At 41.4% G+C, this 17,935-nt stretch overlaps 2 protein-coding genes across 2 annotated transcripts in view; one reads left to right on the top strand and one right to left on the bottom strand.

The window, feature by feature from the left end:
• SERINC5 (serine incorporator 5) overlaps positions 1-2,236 on the top strand; it is a 58,563-nt gene extending 56,327 nt beyond the window's left edge. The window contains exons 11-12 of the mRNA XM_088443929.1: positions 334-481; positions 1,903-2,236. Of these exons, the coding sequence (XP_088300055.1) occupies positions 334-481; positions 1,903-2,050 (296 nt within the window). The 3' untranslated portion in view covers positions 2,051-2,236. The remainder of the gene's footprint in view (positions 1-333; positions 482-1,902) is intronic.
• Positions 2,237-16,730: 14,494 nt separating this feature from the next.
• The window catches only part of THBS4 (thrombospondin 4), a 99,738-nt gene continuing 98,533 nt past the window's right edge, over positions 16,731-17,935 (bottom strand). Inside the window, exons 21-22 of the mRNA XM_088443928.1 lie at positions 17,546-17,685; positions 16,731-16,918 (exon numbers count right to left, since the gene is read on the bottom strand). Of these exons, the coding sequence (XP_088300054.1) occupies positions 16,866-16,918; positions 17,546-17,685 (193 nt within the window). The 3' untranslated portion in view covers positions 16,731-16,865. The remainder of the gene's footprint in view (positions 16,919-17,545; positions 17,686-17,935) is intronic.

Raw genomic sequence — 17,935 nt, 5'->3', positions numbered from 1 at the left:
TACCTGACTTCAACATTTCTAATAAGTTTCAAGATCTCCCTTACTTTTCTGTGTGTGTTTTACACATTTGTACCCTGTGTCCTATACTTTATAGAACCTATTGCATGTAATTTGTGGTTTGTTTATTTTTGGTGGTGGCTTTTTGGTTCTTTTTGTTTGTATAGTGTATATATATCATATGTGAGGTTATGTCCAGATATATTTGTATATTTTTTTTCCTGTGATACTTTCATTATATATTATGTTTGTAATGTTGGCTTTATTCTTTTGTCAGTAGATTTTTGTTGAATGTGAACATAATGAGTGTAAATGTGCATTTCCATTTGTGCATAGTTGACCAAGCAGAACGTGTAGAAGCACGGGGAGGGCAAAGAGTGGCCTACGATGAGGAGACGAAGACCGTGTACTCTTACGCCGGTTTCCATTTCATCTTTTTCCTTGGAACGTTGTACCTGATGATGACGATTACCAACTGGTTCCAGTGAGTAGCTGCAGATCTGTTTTCCTGATCTCAGTTGTTTTTATAATGTTATATTTCAGGTAGTCTACTGTGTTCACACAATCCCGTTTTTCCTCACTCCTTTCCTGATTTATCCCTGTTGCAGCTAACCAGTGACAGAACTATTGAGTATACAGTGAGTATACACTCACTACTGATTCCAGAGCCCAGTGGGCCCTACCAATGAGTTACTTTCCCAGTCCAAGGCCTCGGCACCATGCTTGACTCCTCTCCTGTAAGACCACGGCGTAGGACCTCTTCTGACCAGTGCAAGCGCTGGACTGTGCATGCTCAGTAAGGGTCCCTTCGCTTTGCTCTTTTGAGAGCAGCGCAGGTGGCCTGGGGATGCCCTGTTCTGCCCCTACAGATTCCTAATATAATACTTTGTGTTAGATTTACTAAGCAGCATCTTTTTCAAGTGTCCACTTCTCGGTGGGTGTCACCTTGAAATTTACTATCGGCACAAATATTAAATGGCCATAACAAGACTTGTTCACTTTTTTTCTCTCTGTGAAAAACAGAAGGTCCTGACTTTTAGAGGAAGTTGGTGGCAGCTAGCAGTCACATCACACCTCCGAGACACTTGCCTCTGCATTGTCCCCATCCTTTTACATTGTCTATCGTAATGAAAAAGGTTATATAGTCCATCATTGCAGTGCCATGGAAGGTTGGAATACAAAACATACAGTAATTGCATCTCTGAGTATTTTGTTTTGTATCGTTTTAATCTAGGCAACTGCATGTTTTACTACTGTAATAATTAATTTCCTAATATTTTTCAATACTATACCAGATATTTTTGGGACGTTTTTGAGTCCCAAAAATATCTGGTATACTAATCACGAAATCCCAGTTATTACAGAATTCAAAACACACTGTGTATTGGGCCGGGGACAGTGATATAATTACCTTCTCAATTCCAGTCGCATTATCCAGTCTTCTCAGGCTCTCCCAGCTGCCTGTAGAATAGATGGAGTCCCACGATACAGTTGTTCTCTGTCACTGATAGGCTGGGAACGCACTGCGTGGCGACATCATCACTGTGCGGCACTCTCCCAGCCAATCAGTGACTGAGAGCAGCCACATCACAGGACTTCAGCTCTTCTACTGCTAAGCCTGGGAGAGGACCAGACAACGTGCCCACCAATAAGAGAAACCCCCTCTGACCAATGCTGTGTGACTAGGGTGGGAGAAGAAAGAGAGGGATGCCAGGAGGTGGACAAGGCAGAAGAAAAGCAGGGGGGGGGGGAGCAGGGAGGATAGCCCTGTGCAAATCAATCCCGGGAATCCAGAAACTGAGATTTTTTTTCATTCCTGAATCCCGGGTTTACAAAAAAGGGGTGGAATTGGCTTCCCTAAATGGATTTCATGTAACAAAGATTAATTCTCTTCTGTTTCAACAGTTACAACCATGCTGATATAGAGAAGTTATTTACTGGCAGCTGGTCTCCGTTCTGGATTAAGATGGGCACCTGTTGGACCTGCGTCGCTCTCTACCTCTGGACGTTACTGGCCCCCTTATGCTGTTCCAGCGGGGGATATGTAGTATAGATATAAATTTCATTATGTGTAATAATGAGTCTCTTTTTCTGTTACATCATTTCTTACATGTTCTTAACCGGATTTTTTTATTGTTATTTTGTTTTAATTTTTATATATTTTTTTTTTTATTCTATGTTAAGCCATATTGTGCAGGACACAAAATTGTCAAGTTGGCAATAAATTGTTATCTTGGAACCGTGTTCTGTTAGCTCGTAGAAGAAAGTGTCAAGCCATATTACTTGCCATCAGAAACACTCTGCTTTTTATTTTATTTTTACAAAACAATATTCCAGCGTGTCTTACATTTGATGTTGTTTTTTTGTTTGTTTTTTTGTTTTATTTTTAATCACCAAGTAAAAACTTGTTTGGGTATATAGCTAGACAATGCACCTCTATCCAAAAAGGCATATGTTAGCTGTGTGGGTGGGGAGATGGTCGCTATAGGAGGAGTTGCAATGAAATAGCCAGATGGGGTTAGTATAGATGATGCTGCTTTGCTACCTTGTAATTTAGTACTGTGTATATAATATAATTTTACATTAATGCTCTGGGTGGAACATTATTAGGCTTAGAACCGGTGGATTTGAGGAAATGAGTTGCTAAGTTATTCTTTGAAGTGATCTGTACTAAACTGTGGTTTTGTTCCACTAGAATTTGTTCTATTTGTTCAAACTAAATTATTGGGGTAGATTTTTACAAAGGTCTTCCCAAACATTGTGAGCATCTTGGGAGCTCTTCCCAAACATACAGAGCAAAGAAAGCTGGAGGTTTTTTATTTTCTTTACTTATAACCTATACAGCTTCAGCTAGATTTTGTATTTTTATACTTCTAACTCATTACAGAACGTTAAGGTAAATTATAAACCTAGATGGACATGTGTAATAGCCTGAGAGATGGCAAGATTCCGACGAGTCAGCCTGATGTTTTAAAGTGGCAATCATTTAAAAGGCAGAACCAACCTGGTTTTGACTTTTAAATTATTGGCGCTTTAAAAGATTGGGCAGACTGGCCAGAATCGTGCTGGTGCCTACATCTCGCAGGCTTGTACATATTCCCTCCCTGTTCTTCATTCCTGCTAATGTGCTTACAGTTAGAAACATTCTGCGCATGCTCGCGGTATCTCTCCAAGAACAAAGCCGGGCAATGGCATTTCCCTAATATTGCAGACACGCAGTTGTTGATTTGGTGAAAGTTTAACTGATTCACCAACTAAGTCAGATATTTTTTCTGATCATATCAGTGGTAAATTTGATACCAATTTGCTTTCAGTTCAAGCCCTACCAAGTCACTAATCGAGCAACAAATAGGAATATATATCTCTCTCTAGAAATGTGACTGCTTACAATTTGTCTGTATTATGGTCATATAGTTGTAATGATTCTTTAAGAAACGGTATAAATATGATTATACAAATGGAATAATAATGGCAGATTCATTAGTCTGGAAATATCCCGAATTATGAGGAATTTCTGAGCCTGGGAGGAAAACTGCAGCAGGGACAACAACAGCTGTGTAAACATCCACAGTAAACATTTCTTTGCTACAAAGCTCATTGGCAGCATTTACTAACCGCATAGAAATGCAATATAGCACCAAATCGTGCAAAGATCTGTTTGCTGTGGATCTATCTAGAGCATATTTTCATTTTAATGAAAGTTCGATAACTCATTACATATGTTACAGAGGCACTAGGGCCCCAGACTGTATTACAGGGCCACTCTCTTGGAAAACTTGTAGCTTATTTAGAAACCAAACTCTGAACTAAACAACGGAGGGCGTAAGTCACTGTGTATTTTTTTTGCAAACTTTGGTAACAACTATTTTCTGTATAAAGTATTTTTTATTGTACGTAATTTTATTTGCTGTATTTCTATAATACAAATAGTTTATTCAGAGGAAAACAACTTTATGAAAAATCTTATTATATAGTATATTATAAAGTAATATAAACTATATAAAGGCTAGGCCTATGCACATATATAGCACCAAAAACTATACATAAATGTTGTGTTAAAACTGTGAATTTTAAAAGTAATTTGAACAGCGCTATAGCTTTGATCCCGCATTCTTAAATTGAGGATGTCACCACCCGGCGCAGACCATGCCAGCGGACAGAATCACGGCTCCAGGCGGCTGTGACCTAGACGGTGAGGGTTAGGGGGAGGGATAAGTTTCGGCTAAGGAAGGGAAAGGTTAGGGTCAGGCTGCGATTGGTGTTGTTGGGCTGCAGAAAAGGTGGGTTAGAGGTTAGGGTTATGGGAAGGGTTAGAATACTTACCTGCATGCGTTGGGATTTTCACAGTCTGCATTACGGACCACCAGCATTATCCGTCCCGGGATCGTGTACCCAAACCCTTTAAATGTTTTAACCAATTACGCAGATGGATAACTATTCTGTGGATTTGACAGTTTAGTTGTCACTAAGGTCCTATAAGAAAGTCATAAATATGTGGATATACAGAGGAGTTTATCTAATTTGAATTTGACGGGGAAAATCGTATAAGCATAAAATAAAACCACAAACCTGACAAAACTCTTGTTCGTCCGGTCCAAAGTTAATTTTTAAAACACATGTTCTAAAGCCCTTTCCATAATTTCTCCACAAGGAGAAGAAAATCTATACCTGAAATTTAATTTCACCAATTATCAACCCATTGACACACCTACAGAAAGGATCTCTCTGCAAAAGAAACTTCTATAGAAAAGTACTATAAAAAGACCTACAGTACTACAATATATAAGAAGTTTTCCTTCCCTTTAAGACCACCATTTTTCTAGCACTTTATAGAATGTTTTCTTGTGTAATAATCATTAGGATCCGCAGTCTACAGAAATAAATGGAATACTCTAGGCATGCAATGGAATCGAAAAGCAAGAACGTCTGTAAATCCTTTGTGTAGACTTGGCTCCATGTATACAATTTAAATTTTTCAGTGTTTATGCGCTATTATGTTTAGGGGCTTTATGTCATCTGTTTTCTGTTACACAAACTAATCAAAGGTTTTCTTTTATCCATATAAACTTCTGGCATTAATTACAAACATGTGATCATACAATGGAAAGCTAAATATATTCCTAAACATCTTGTCCTGTTTACAAAGGATGCACCAAACTCTTATTTTAAAATACCTCATTATTTTCAGACCGATTCTTTTGAGTGCCATACTGAATCCAAACCCTAATTTACATGTTAAAATGATGCTGGAGGAGCACAGAGAACTTGCCTATCATTTTTGCTTACTGAACTAGCAAATCCATAATCTAATCAGGATGATTATTGATTATTCAGCTAAAAAAACATCTAAAAAATAAATTGGATTGGCTATATCCTAGGATTTGCACTTTATTCACTGTTTCTTTTAGAAAGGGCTGATCATTCTTTGTGGATCAGAATAAATTGCTCAATAGAGTCTCACCAAGTGGTGCTTCATATACAGTTTCCTATGTATGTATAAGTATGCGCGTGTGTATATATAATATATAATACATACACTACTGTATATATATTCTGTAATTGTTACTATTTAGCAAAAACTTCCCTGGAAGATGTAATAAACCTTCTTTCTGAGAAGTTGCAATGCTTAGAGCATCTAAAAGGTTGAACATTTAAGCACACAACATTTTATCTGTTCCATTTACTTTTTAGTTCTATATAATCAATAGAATCTGAATTGCTATGCTCCAGGCAACTGAAATTTACCCTTTCTCATCTGCTTCCGGTCCCCCTCCTCCTCGCTTGCGGTCCCCCTCCTCCTCGCTTGCGGTCCCTCTCCTCCTCGCTTGCGGTCCCCCTCCTCCTCGCTTGCGGTCCCCCTCCTCCTCGCTTGCTGTCCCCTTCCTCCTCGCTTGCGGTCCCCTTCCTCCTTGCTTGCGGTCCCCTTCCTCCTTGCTTGCGGTCCCCTTCCTCCTTGCTTGCGGTCCCCTTCCTCCTTGCTTGCTGTCCCCTTCCTCCTCGCTTGCGGTCCCCTTCCTCCTTGCTTGCGGTCCCCTTCCTCCTTGCTTGCGGACCCCTTCCTCCTTGCTTGCGGTCCCCTTCCTCCTTGCTTGCGGTCCCCTTCCTCCTTGCTTGCGGTCCCCTTCCTCCTTGCTTGCGGTCCCCTTCCTCACTGCTTGCGGAGTCCTTCCTCCCAGTGCCCTTCCTCACTGCTTGTGGTCCTTTTCTTCACTGCTTGTACTACATCAGTCATGTTTTGAGAAACCATTGATTTAGATGATGTGAACCATTTGGAGCCTTTTGTGATTGTTAGAGAAAACAAAGGGTTTTATTGCGCCATTTAATGAGAATCGTTTGGTTCCATAACTTCTGGCCCACTATTAAACAAAACACTAATTGTGCCCGTACATGGAAAGATCTGGACATTTATCTTGAGCCAACATGGCCATAAGTATGCACTGAATGGCTTGATCCTATTAGATACAAAAAATGTGGTTAGATGACTTGTTGTCAGATTTGATTGGCATTGACCGCCATTTTGGTACTATAAATTCTGTGATATGCCAACAAATAGAAACATATGCCAAAAAATGGGTAACTTCCCCGGGGGAAGCTGACGCTGCGCATGTGAACAGTGTCAGCTTCCGGAGCCGGCCAGGGGCTGCTGGGGAGAGTTCAAAAGAGCTCTCTCCTGCCCCTGGAGCCCCCATAGGCTCAAAGCAGTTTACATCATCTGAAACGACTGGGGCTAAACTCCGAAAAGCTTTGATTTTTGGAGTTTACAATCTGACCCCTATGTACTAGTCTCCATTGATAATAATGGGGACTGCGATCTGCAGCGCTAAATAGCACTTTGCCTGAGATTTCTGTGAAACCTCCTGCATTGTGCCATTAGTACATAGCAGCAATACATAAAATTATGTAGAAACTGCAGTCTCTGCATAATTTTATGTATCATACAACTTTATACATAGGCACCATAGGGAGAGCTGCTCTGCAATGTTCCGCTGTGATGTCCGGCTGCGCACATTACTGCTTATTGTGGTAAATAATAAACAAAGAAACATAGTCGTTTCAAAGACACATCGCAGATAAACCCCCCCCGTTAGGCTCCTTTCCAGAAATACATCTCAGGAAACTATAAATCTCTGAAGGAAAGAGTAAAAAAAAAAAGTAAATATGATATATAAAAGGGAAACACACATTTTTGTGCTTAACCTAAAGATGATCCTTGTTCTTAAGAAAAGATAATAAGTGATGTTGGACAGTAAAGTATCAACTATAAAATGGTTATCATTTCTGTGAAACCTGTAAAAGACAATGTTTTTCTTTATAAAAGTCTTTTTATAGCCTTTGTAAACATTGTATAATTAATAAAGTTGTGTTTTGAAAGTAGTATTTGCTTTGAGTGTTTAGTATTTTGTGTTTTGTTTCTATGTTGTCAAGTTAATCTGACCTCTGACAGATCTTTTTGGCCAGTTTGGTAGCTTTATACCAGTTTATTGCCATACAGTTCTGGATTTATAGAACAAACCCTTTCTGGACAAATTTTCAATTGGGTCTTCCAAATACCCTCATCAGGGCATGTTGGACATTATCTGCCACTTTGGAAGTAGTGAATGACCACATGTAAGCAGTTTGGACCGGTATGTATGTACTCAGATTGTCTGCAGATCAATTAATTTAGCTAATTCCTGTAATTCATGTGTGGACACACTAACTATACAGATTATTTTGTGAAAAAGTTAAATGTTGTGCAATTGGTGGTTTATGTAGCTTTAAAAACATGTTTTAATTAACCATTGCAAAACACATAGGTGGTCTAATAATTCTTTACACCCTAACAAAAATGAAAACATTTGAAATAAAAATTCTCCTTCTGCAAATAAACTCTAAATACCTGGTATCTTATACAAATGTTTTATATATTTATATTTACAGCTATAAATAGTCCATGGCACTCCAAGTAAAGGCATGGTTACTGCCGACCAGTAGCTTTGCATAAATAAATCAAACAAGTCGTTTCCAACGTTTTAGAACTTAATATTCTTTCATCAGGGTATTATATTTACAGCAATATGTAAATGCTTCAGCAGTTTATCAGTTTTGATGTTTTAAAGAGGGGACATTAAAATTATTAATTTGCATAAATTGTGTATTTATTACAAACAAAAAAAGAATGGATCTCAAATTAGTCAAGAGTCAAATTTAGTAAAGAATGTGCACATTTATAAAGTAGCCATTTTTATGTTGTAACCGTTTTGATCATCTGTTTTTAAATCCTTTCATAGACGTATACAAATGGGAAAAAAAAACTTATGGGCTGAGTTCACATAACATCTAATAACAGACTTATGTTGAGGGCTGGTAAATGTCGCCAGTTACAAGTACAGAAGACATATTCTGGGTTCCTTCATCTTAAAATATATTTTAATGAATATTTGTTTTTATGGTCTGAAAACATTTACATCTATATTTGGTTGGGCATTTTCCTATAGATTACACTTGTATTTTAGGGTAAGTAGTGTTTAGTGGTCTGTCCGATACGCGGTGGATGAAAAGAAATGGTCTGAATATAATATGACCTTTCTTGTGACGTGAATGGAAACCTCTAATCAGTCTGTGGTTTGAGCCTGTCTGCCTGGCTAAAAGAGCATGTGCTACACATCAGCCCTCTAATTTTATGTCACCAGGAGCAACCCACACGTACAGTAGTCCACAGAGATTTCAGATCATCGTATAGGGCTGTATTAAATAAATCCAGACTGTTTGAGCTATGCAAACATGTGGCTTGTGAATTATATAGATATAATAAAACATTAACCTATATCTTCTCTACGTATGGCTTGTCCACATGTCTGGATCAATGACTGATTAAAACTAAAAATATTTGTTATGAGAATTTAGAAAAATACCATCTGGATTTTGTGTGTGCTCCATTTGTTACATGTGCATAAATAATTGATCCACCTACAATCATCTGAACGCAGCAAGAAAGACCGTACTTTAGTTGTAGACAAATATGTATATGCTTTCCACCACTGCTCTCTACCAATCGGTGTCTCTAGCTAATCAGTTTGTCCAGTATTGAGTTGCATATATAATTTCGGTATGACAGATCTCCAGATTAGTAATATAATCTATGGTAGCCCATTTCCAAATAGCCACAGGCTTCTAAAGGACTCTTTCCCAAAGAGTGGGACATAAAGTAAGTGTAAATGACTTACATGTGCAACCAGCAAAATGAAGATGCAAGTAAAGGTACAGTGTAAACCACTAGTAGGATATAACCTCATTGTTTATTGACCTCTGTCAGATAAGTGGAGAAACGCGTTATTGTGTATTAAGGGTTGCCGCGTGCTTTTTATTTGCACCTGTTTTTGCTTATTTATACAAGCAGGAGCAACCGCCACAACGGGGAGGGATCTCAAAAGATCCCTCTTCCCCTCATTAAGGGGTCTATTCATCCCTTAATTTCTACAAAAATTGGTGAAAATCAACATTTTCCTTTTTGTAAAAATGAAGGGTCATGGATATTCTTTAAGCATGTAATGCAGGAGATATCACAGATCTCCTGGTTACAATTCTGCCCCGATAATTTCCACAGTCCCCATACTTTAGTATGGGGACATAGAAATTATGTAAATCTTCAAGTTCCCAAACAGCATTTTTTTCAGAACGTCTGAGTGATACTGTACACCACTCTGAGATGGCATACAGCATCCGATACCATGCACAAGCTGGCATTTACACAGCAGTGTCTGTAGGAGCGTGCTCAACCACAGTCTCTGCTCCCAGTCCCGGGAGACGGGGGGGGGAGGGGTGGTTGGACGGACACCGGTGGCCATGGGGAGGAGGGGGTGTGGTGTCTGGGGTGAAAGAGAATGGATTAGAGAGGGGGGGGCAGCGCAGTGTGAGGAAATTCTTATGGATACCTCAGCTACATGGGGAATTTATCACTTTTCCAAAAAAAAACAAAAACAGCTTTTCGGATGTGGTACTTTTGTTAGTGAGGCATTCCTCCAAAAGATTTTTTAAACTCGCAGTGAGTTTAAAACATAATTTTCACTAGTGATGATTATGTAATAATGAATAGGCCCGTAAGTGTCTGGTACAGGCAGTAAAACACATGCCACTAACACCAAAGATGCCATTAGCTAACGCATGCAAGCTCTGAAATTGCTCATATTTCTGAGGTTGATAAATTATGAGGATAAACAACCTCCATACTTTTTGGGGGCAAATATTTTTTTTTCTTCTACAGTTGCTTATTTAACGCAGATGATATCTGCTATTCGTATATCCTGCGTTAGCCCCTTCATCAATATTGACACTATTTTCACATTATCATTGTAAAAATAAGTGTTTCGACAATATTATTAGGTCAGGAGACCTTGATAAAGAACACAGATATACTGTATGCAGCAGACTTAAATATTTACTCAATTTAAAAAAAAAAATGTTTTTCTCTTGTATATGTTGCCTTCTGTGAAGAAGAGTAGCAAGTCTCAGTCCATACCATCATTTTCCCAACCTGCTGTAAATGCTAATACCTTGATTTATATTTTTCTTCCTTCAGATGATATCAATGTATTGGTTTGCACATGCCATCCTATAATTTTTTTTTTTAAATAAATTAATTACTTTAACCTTTTCTGCTTTTTATCAGATCTGATTTGCATTGATTATCGCTGTATCTAAACTGGAACATTATGTTTTGTTTTCTGTGTAATATTGCTGTAAGCCACAGAAGGAAGCCATAAAGGCTAAGCAAGAAAAAAAAGTAAACCTTGATTTGGATTCCTGTGTGGTTAAGTTATGGAGAGTTATGGTAAAACTTCCTTTCTTAACTCTGTTTCTTCGAAGTTCACAGCAGAGACAATGGGGTATAGTTGGAACCTGGAGGACCGGACATCCCCTATACCCTGCTCACATACTGAAGGCAACTCTGTTTTGTTAACAAGGCAGGAGCAGGATAGGAGAGAAGTAAGACTGGTAAACTGAGGAATCACACTCTCGCATAGAGAAGGAAACAAGTGACCAAGAGAAGATACCCATACCCATAGAAGCCAGGTGCGTCAGGGCAGGTGCCCTGTGGACCTTATGTACTTCGAAGAAAGAGAGTTAACAAGGGTAAGTTTTACCATAACTCTCCTTTTCTTCTTCAGGGTCCATAGGGCTCCACAGGGGAGACAATGGGGATGTCCCAAAGCAATTGTTCAAGAGCGGGGATGCTCCTGAGCTGAGAGGAGAACCCTATGCCCGAAGGAAACATTCTGAGAGGCAAACGTATCAATGGCATAAGGCGTGGACAGAAGACCACATGGCTGCCTCGCATAGCAGTTCAGCAAAGGTGCCACACTGGACTGCCCACGAGGGACCCACAGAGCGAATAGAATGAGCATATACTGTAATCTGCACAGGAAGGCCAGTCTGCGTGTAAAACTGAGATAGTCATGCAAATCCATCTGGCCAGAGTCTGTTAGCTGGCCATTCCTTCTTGTGGAATCCATATAGGGCAAAAGAGGGAGTCCGATTTCCTGATGGGAGTAGTACGGTCCACATTAGAGCACGGACCACTTCCAAAAGAGGCCTCACGTGCTGAGGGGTCTGGCAATTTAAAATCCAGAACCAAAATTTCCTCATTTAGGTGGAAACGATAAACCACCTTGGGAAGGAAGCTTGGGAGCGTTCTAAGAACAGCCCTGTCTTGATGAAAGATTAAAAAAGGGGAGCGACATGAAAGCGCCCCTAAATCCAATATCCTATGGGCAGATGCTATAGCCAGAAGAAACATTCTTCGCAGTGAGCCATTTGATATCCACTGATTCCAGGGGTTTGAATGGAGGTTCCTGAAGTGCTTGGAACGACAGGGGGGACAAAGGGAGGTTGTATTCGTAGAACACCATGCAAGAAGGTGTGAACATCCGGTATAGGAGCAATTCTGCGCTGGAACCAGATTGACAAATCCGAGACGAGATGCTAGGCGGGGGCCTTGATCCAATTCAGCTTGAAGAAAGGCAAGAATTCTACAAACTTTAAAAACTTGAGGATCATAGTGTCTTGGAGCACACCATTGGAAATAGTATGCCATATTCTGTGGTAAATTGTGGCTGAGACTGGTCCAGATCATGCTCAGAGCATGTAAACTACAGAGCTGGAAAATCCTTTAGCCATAAGGAGGATGTCTGTAGAGCCAAGCCGTTAAAGACACACAGGCTAGGTCCAGTTGTAGACATGGATCCTGAGACAACAGGTCTACTCATAGAGTAAGTTGAAGAGGAATGTCTATGGAGCCTACTACATATATGGTGGGATTGTCCTTCCCTAGTCCCATTTTGGTTTAATGTGTTTGAATGTTCTAAATCAATTCTTGGAGGGGAGGTTCCCAGAGACCCTGGATTCTGGCATTTGAATATAAACTAGTCTTCTACGGCCTCCTATAAGAATTCTCTACTAAGGCATCTAAATAATGAGGCTAAAGCTGTCATTCCTGTTTTGTGGAAATCTACCTCTCCTCCCTCCAATGAAGACTGGTTTAAGAGGATAGATTATTATATGGATATGGAAGACATTGTATCTTTCTCTAAAGGTAGACCTACCGACTTTACTGCCATTTGGCTCCCTTGGTTGGTGTTCAAAGACTCCACATTATACAATAATTTTAATGGCTTAATTACTGCATCAGTATCTGCTGCTTCTTGACTCCAATTTGTTTAATCATGGGGCTCCTAACAAGCATATACATTAATTCTACATGGGATAACGATAAATTGTCTTACCTTGGTGTCTGACGCCAAAACTGGGTGAATTGAAGAAGTCGGCCTCCCACCCAGGGAGAGGTCCGCCCCGTCAGGCTGCAGGCTTGTCCTCAGCTTTGGTAGGTGGACGTCTAGTAGCCCAGGTCTGTTTACTCCTAAGCTTGGAGGCCTTAGTTGATGCCTTGGAAAGGACTTACCTTTAGCTTTTCCTTGAGGGCGAAAGGATGATGTCCGAGGCTTTGCATGATATGCAGAGGGCAAGAACGCCATCTTGGAAGCAGCCAAGGTAGTTACAATTTTATCCAGTTCCGGGCCAAACAGGATGTTTCCAGAATAAGGCAGAAATTCCAAAGCCCTGTTAGATTCAGAATATGCTTTCCAGGAACGGAACCAGACAATACGGCAGGCCACTACCAAAGTTTGGGATACCCTGGAGGCCAGGAGAGCCGTATTCATAGCTGCTTCACCTAAGTAAAAGGCTGCATCTCTAATGTGAGATATGTAGGACAGCTCTTCCCTCGAAGCATCTGGAGGAAATGTCTCTTCTAGGGCCTCTGCCCAACTCTCAATGGCTTTTGCCATCCAGGCCATAGCGCTAGCAGTATGAAAAATAGCTCCTGTAAGAGAGTATATAGATTTTTGACAGACATCTATACTTCTATTCGCAGTTTCTTTCAAAGAGGTTGCAGTATGTATGAGTAAGGTAGCATTCTTGACCAAGACGAGTTACATGAGAATCCACTGCTAGGGGAACTTCCCATTTAGTGCAATCAGTTGCTGGAAAAGGGTAAAAGGAACAAACGACTAGGTAACTGAAACCTCTTATTGTTCATATTCCATGCCTCGCTCATGTGATCAGATAGCTGGTCAGAGTGAGGAAACTGGTAAAACTACCTTTTATCATTTAAACAGTGGCTGTTTCATCTTAGGAGCGGATTCCGTCTCTTCTATTGTAGAATAGACTTTACAGCTCTTACCAGTGCAGGTATATTTAATTTAGAGGTTGGCTCCTCGTCTCCCGATAAGGAGTCAGAGAGGTCTGTGTCTTCTGCCTCCCCAGAGGATACATCAGAATCAGATAACTGGGTAGACTGGAAAGATAACACAGCACACTTAGTGGGTTTACTAGGTTAAGGCATTAGCTGAAAAACTGTAAAGGTATTCGCCAATCTCTCTACTGCGGTAGAACGTACAACCCCATTGGGCGGCAAAGGATTTGCAGGGAGCACCTGTTGAGGCCATCACATAGGTGGAGCTACCACAGTGACCACTAGGTGCTCCGCAATTCTTGCCAGGATCTGTGAAAAAGGTAGCCCAAGGTGGGTCCTGAGGAGGGGACAGCAGGGCTGATGGGCCCGGGGCAGTATAACATTTTGTACAAAGACCTTCCAGAATTAGGTCTTCTGCGGCTGCCTGCTGAGCAGGACTTACAAGACACCAGAGTAGGAGCAGCAGCATCAGCCTGCTTGTTATTCTTTCCTGTGCCAGCCATAGCCACAGGAATAATAAAATACACAATCTGACACAGTACAGTGCAACCCAGAAATATGTAATATGGCACAGTGTAGTGTGCAACCGCGCTAAATAGTATGTGATAATCCTCCCAAATATATGGGAGATGTGGGGTACAATGAACCCCCTATACCTTGTGGAATACATATGCGGCCGGCGGTTCTAATCCCGATAGCGGCATCCCGCCAGAGGAGGAAATAACGATCATCAAAAGTAAGTATTTACTAACCTAATTCTATACCCTAACCCTCCCTTAGGGGTGCCTAACCCTAACCTCCCCCCCAAGTGCCTAAACCTAACCCCCCCCTTCCCCGCCACCTAAACCTAAGTCCCCCGGGGGAGGAGCCTAACCCTAACCTCCCCCGGGGGTGCTTAACCCTAACCCCCCTTCCCCTAGCCTAAACCTAACCTCCCAGGGGGGGTGCATAAGCCTAAGTCCCCCCCAGGAACCCTAACCCGCCCACCCCCACGCTCGACTTACCATCGATCGGGAAGCCGGTTGTCAGGCTGGGGGGAGGGCTGCAGGGAGAGCTCCTTGTCATCTTGCTGACGTTAACCACCGGGTCCCCTGGCCTGTCAATTATGCTCCTGCGCCAGAATAATATGCCCCGGTGGTCTAGTGGAGTCGTGGGCGAACCAGTGTACACATCAGAGCCTCCAGTCTGGGGCCCCCTGGATTCTGGGCCTCAGTCTGGGGTCCAGGGAGCCTGCTAGCTATTCCCCCTCAGAGCCCCACCAGCTGGTGTCACGGTGGTGATTGAGCAGCAGTGCAAATGTCCAAGGGACAGTCTCGTGCTGCTGCTCAGTTGTAAAAACACTCAAAATAAAAATAAATCATAAAAATAAGCTTGGGCTGCTTGAAGCAGCCCCACTGTTAAAAATGTTGATCCAGCTCCTGCCGAACACCAACGAAACTGAGTTGCCCTCAGACTGTGGGCGGGGTATAGGGGGAAGGACCGGAGCATCCTCCGATTGAAAAGCTTTGCTGTTGGTGTCCGGTCCACCAGGTCCCACCTACACCCCATTGTCTACCCTGCGGAGCCCTATAGACCCTGAAGAAGAAATGTGTTTTGTTTTTTTTTATTAGTTTTTTTTTAAAGACACTTCAAACAAAATAATGTAGTGATAGAACCTTTGATTACATTATCAGAACGTTGGTAAGAAGACTTTGGCATCTGCTGAGAACAAAATTAATATTATACATTGATTTGTGCTGAACCATGTCTATTTAAAACATATTTTCTATCCTAAAGTACACTAGTACAGTATCATTAGCATTTTTACACAGGAAAGGCTATCAGCCACCTAAAGACATTAGTGAGAAAGATCACAACGCAAGATCAGATTTGACATGTATAATGGATAGTATTAGACCATGACACAGGCTTGGATTAAAGCATAACCTAAAGTCTAGGGGGTACATTTACTAAAGTGAGAGTTTTTACAAGTGGAGATGTTGCCCATAGCAACCAATCAGAATCTATTCTCTATAAGTTGCTAGTTAAATGATAAGTAGATTCTGATTGGTTGCTATGAGCAATATCTCCATGTCTAAAAACTCTCACTTTAGTAAATTTACCCCTAGGGGTTGAATTCTGTTGTGGGTTAAGAATTAGGATTTTAGGCTATAAAGATTAAAGGCGCTGGGTCTCATTCAGACCCGCTCGCAAGCGGGTCGATGTTAAGGCCCTGCGCACGCGCAGCGGCCGCACTGCGTGTGCGCAAGCCCTGGAGCGAGAGAGAAATTCTCTCGCTCCGGGGCTCACTACAAAAGGGGCAGCTGTCCATGGTGATCGACCGCTCGCACCGGTTTGTAGGCGGGGAACGCCTGTCGTTTGGGGGCGGCCCCACTGACATCACTCGTGATGTCAGTGGTGAGCTTCCGGCTCTATTAGAGCCGAAAGCTCTCTGGGGCTTGCGACAGACGAGACCCTACCACAAGGGTCTCGTCGCAAGCCGCGATGGTCTTGACCATCGCGACCATCAACCTGGTCGCTCGCTAAAGCGAGCGACCAGGTTGATGGTGGCCAGGAGGGCGGCTCATTATAGAGAAGCAGCCGCCCTCATTCAGAGCGAGCGCTCGAATTTTGCAAGCTGCTCTGAATGAGGTCCTCTGTCCACTAGATTTGAGATTATACTTTTTTGTCTTTTTTAGGAAATCTGGGGAGTGACATAAAAGATATTTTATCCCAGGCATCTTTACTAAGGTCTAAGGCCATATGACATTGGTTCCCAAACTCGCACCTGAAGGCACCTTAACAGCCAAGGTTTTAGGGATATCCATTCTCAAGCACAAGTGACTTAATTAGTACCAGTCTGTGCACAAACATGGATATAATTATAACACCTGGACTGTTATGGTGCCTTGAGGACCATGTTTTGGAAATATTGCCGTATGATATTCACCATCCCCTCACCTCTGGGACAACACCATTAGGAACAAACATTGCAAAGTCATTTAAAACTTTTCTTTATTGTACCTGTTTATTTCACATACATTCATGTACAGTAGGTGTAAAAAAAAAACTTTGTTACATCAGATTTTCTTTCTTATCAACAAATAAAAATGTGATTACAGCAAAACAAAAAAATAAACTTCTTTGGTTCTTTGTTACTTTAAGATGCAAACTGCTGAGCTTGAAAAGCTTGAAAGTCCTCTGGGATTGTATCTGGGAATGAAGAAAGAACACACATTACCTGAATTATGATCATCAGCTGACGAGCGCAACGGGTAATGACGGCAATTTGTTCATAAGGTGAAAGGATTAATAAATAGTTCTAGCTATAGCATAATATTCATTTTGGTAAAGGGGTTTTGTTTTAGTATGCTAGCTCCTTCTTGGTTGGGTTATGGGGCTGCTAGAATTAATGGGGGACAGCAAGAGGGCCGGTGTAATATGTGGACCCACATGGCTGGTACAATGTATGACCGTTACTGGTTTATATCGTAAGGGGTGCGGAGGGTTTGTACATTTTGTCAACTTCGCCTTGGGTAACAAATTATGTTGTTGTGCTACTACTTGCAGCTAGAATTGCACCTAAACCCTTGTAAATTATAATTGAGGACATCCAAAGGTGGCGGAACAATGCCATATAATAAGATGGGAGCTATATTATTTATTGGGCTGGAGATGATGGTCCAGCATAAACGAATGCTATGGCATGAGACCTTATACATATATAAATATGTACATACATATTTATGAATGTTTTGAGAAACTATTTCACCTTGGATCAACTTGTATGTTGGCTTTGAGCACTGTTTTATAGTTTGCCAAAAAATGTGGAAAAATTACCATTACAGCGATACTTCAGGTTGGACCAGATGATATTTTCCTGTGAGAAGCAGAATACTCCAAGTCTTCCTCCACGCATGGTGGTGTCCACAGTGACGCCTGAATCCGCAACCAGCTCGCTACCTTCATAGAACCTTGCCCTAGAATGATGTCAGACACGTAGTTATCATTGTGTATGGCAAATGTAACAGAAGCGGGCAAACGTGTAGAACTAATCACCAACAGGAACATGTTTGTGACAGAGGGCCTGATTCACTACTGATCGCAACTGCGATTACACACGTAATCGACCGATTGTTGCGTACTGCACATGCCTATACATCACGGTGCGTGAACCGGCCACTGTGATCGCAGTGACTAAGAAGACCCATCGCAGAGTGATTGTGCCTG

This window comes from Taudactylus pleione, unplaced genomic scaffold, assembly GCF_031769625.1.
Source record: "Taudactylus pleione unplaced genomic scaffold, aTauple2 ptg000336l, whole genome shotgun sequence".
Taxonomy (NCBI): Eukaryota; Metazoa; Chordata; class Amphibia; order Anura; family Myobatrachidae; genus Taudactylus; species Taudactylus pleione.
The sequence above is the reverse complement of the archived record's forward strand: the minus strand, read 5'-3'. Positions and strand labels throughout refer to the sequence as shown.